The sequence below is a fragment of the Phytophthora infestans genome, genomic scaffold (genome assembly GCF_000142945.1).
Source record: "Phytophthora infestans T30-4 supercont1.35 genomic scaffold, whole genome shotgun sequence".
Lineage (NCBI taxonomy): Eukaryota > Oomycota > Peronosporomycetes > Peronosporales > Peronosporaceae > Phytophthora > Phytophthora infestans.
In genome coordinates this window covers 1,323,996-1,325,328 of record NW_003303724.1, presented here as the reverse complement: position 1 = coordinate 1,325,328, position 1,333 = coordinate 1,323,996, and the positions used below count along the sequence as shown (strand labels likewise).

The window sequence follows — 1,333 nt, the reverse complement described above, 5'->3', positions numbered from 1 at the left end:
GCTGTTAAGCGCACCACAATAGTGTTGTACAAGTATTCGTTTTGACAAGTGGGCGATAAAAGCTTGGGTTCTATCCGACGCCGTAAATTGAGCTAATTTCCGGTTTTTTTTCGTAAATTGACGATCCTGTCTATACCGATAGTTTATACTACCGGTATAGAGAGGATCGTCAATATACGAAAGAAATATCGGCCCCAATGCGACATCGAGTTTTGGTCAAAGCCAAGTAATATGTATACCCTTATCAAGGTTTTTCCATGAACCCTTTTGAAGACATCCGGTCTTTTAGAGATCTGTCTGGAAGATGTGCCACCCATAAAATGGGATCGCACTGGGGCCGGTACTTCGAGCGTACAGTATTGATCATTCCTCAATGGTACTGTACCGACTACCCACATCCGGTGGGCTGCAAAACCACATGTTCATTTCTCGTTTTCCTTTGCGGGTTATCAAACAAGTTTCTCCCACCAAGTGCCAAGACAACAATGGGTTGGACCAAGACCGTACTCCCGCTTGGCATTGCTGCAATCAGTCTACTCGTCAGCGTCAATGTAGTCTCGACTCATATCGAATTAGAGAAAGCTTCCCCTCAGCTAACTACGTCGGCCAGCACCCTACTTCGACGGTCTCTTAAAGCAGACGTCATGAGCGAACCAGCCGGTCAGCTGAAAGAAGAACGGGGTTACACACTTACGGACGTAGGTGCGTGGATGCCATTTACGAGGGCTGCTACTGAAGCAAAAAATGCAGCGAAAGCTAAGAGACTTGAAGAGATCAGGACTGCCTTGCTCCACAAACAGCGCGATGAGGTTTTGACAAGCAAGTTTGCTCAGTTCTTTCTAGATAATAAGACCCCTGATGACGTTGTCAATATCATGAAAGCCGCGGGGAAACGTGAGATAGAGTACAACAGCGTCAGGACGGCTTACGAGGAATGGCTTGAAGGTATCCTTTCGATAAAAATCAAATGAACAATACATTGGTTCTTTCTTGTGCTAGAAAATGAAGCATGGCAGTTATAACCCCTTATATAGCTTGTACATTATGCAGCACTAGATTTATTGATACCATCGTAATATTTGCAGCAAACACATGTATAACTGTTTTGTTGAGATACTGTTGTATTAATAGTAGTATTACATGTACATGCTTGTTAATGTGCTGTAAATGTAGCTAACAGAGTGGTTGAGTGAGAGTGGTTCATTCTGGATCTCGCCCACTATACAAAATCTACTAATGCGGTGGCTGGTTGACGCGGGCAGGCTATGAGTTGGCGTGAAATCCTTACATACTTTCGGCTTTTAGGCGACTGGCCTGACGTGTGTTTCCACAT

The 1,333-nt window shown here is 44.4% G+C and overlaps 1 protein-coding gene across 1 annotated transcript; it reads left to right on the top strand.

Annotated features, from left to right (window-relative positions):
- Positions 1-485: 485 nt before the first annotated feature.
- On the top strand, positions 486-971 carry PITG_23047 (secreted RxLR effector peptide protein, putative; the record flags this gene model as incomplete). The annotated part of the gene is made up of 1 exon (XM_002898725.2): positions 486-971. The coding sequence occupies one exon, from the start codon at positions 486-488 to the stop codon at positions 969-971; it is 486 nt and encodes a 161-aa protein (XP_002898771.1).
- Positions 972-1,333: the final 362 nt, after the last annotated feature.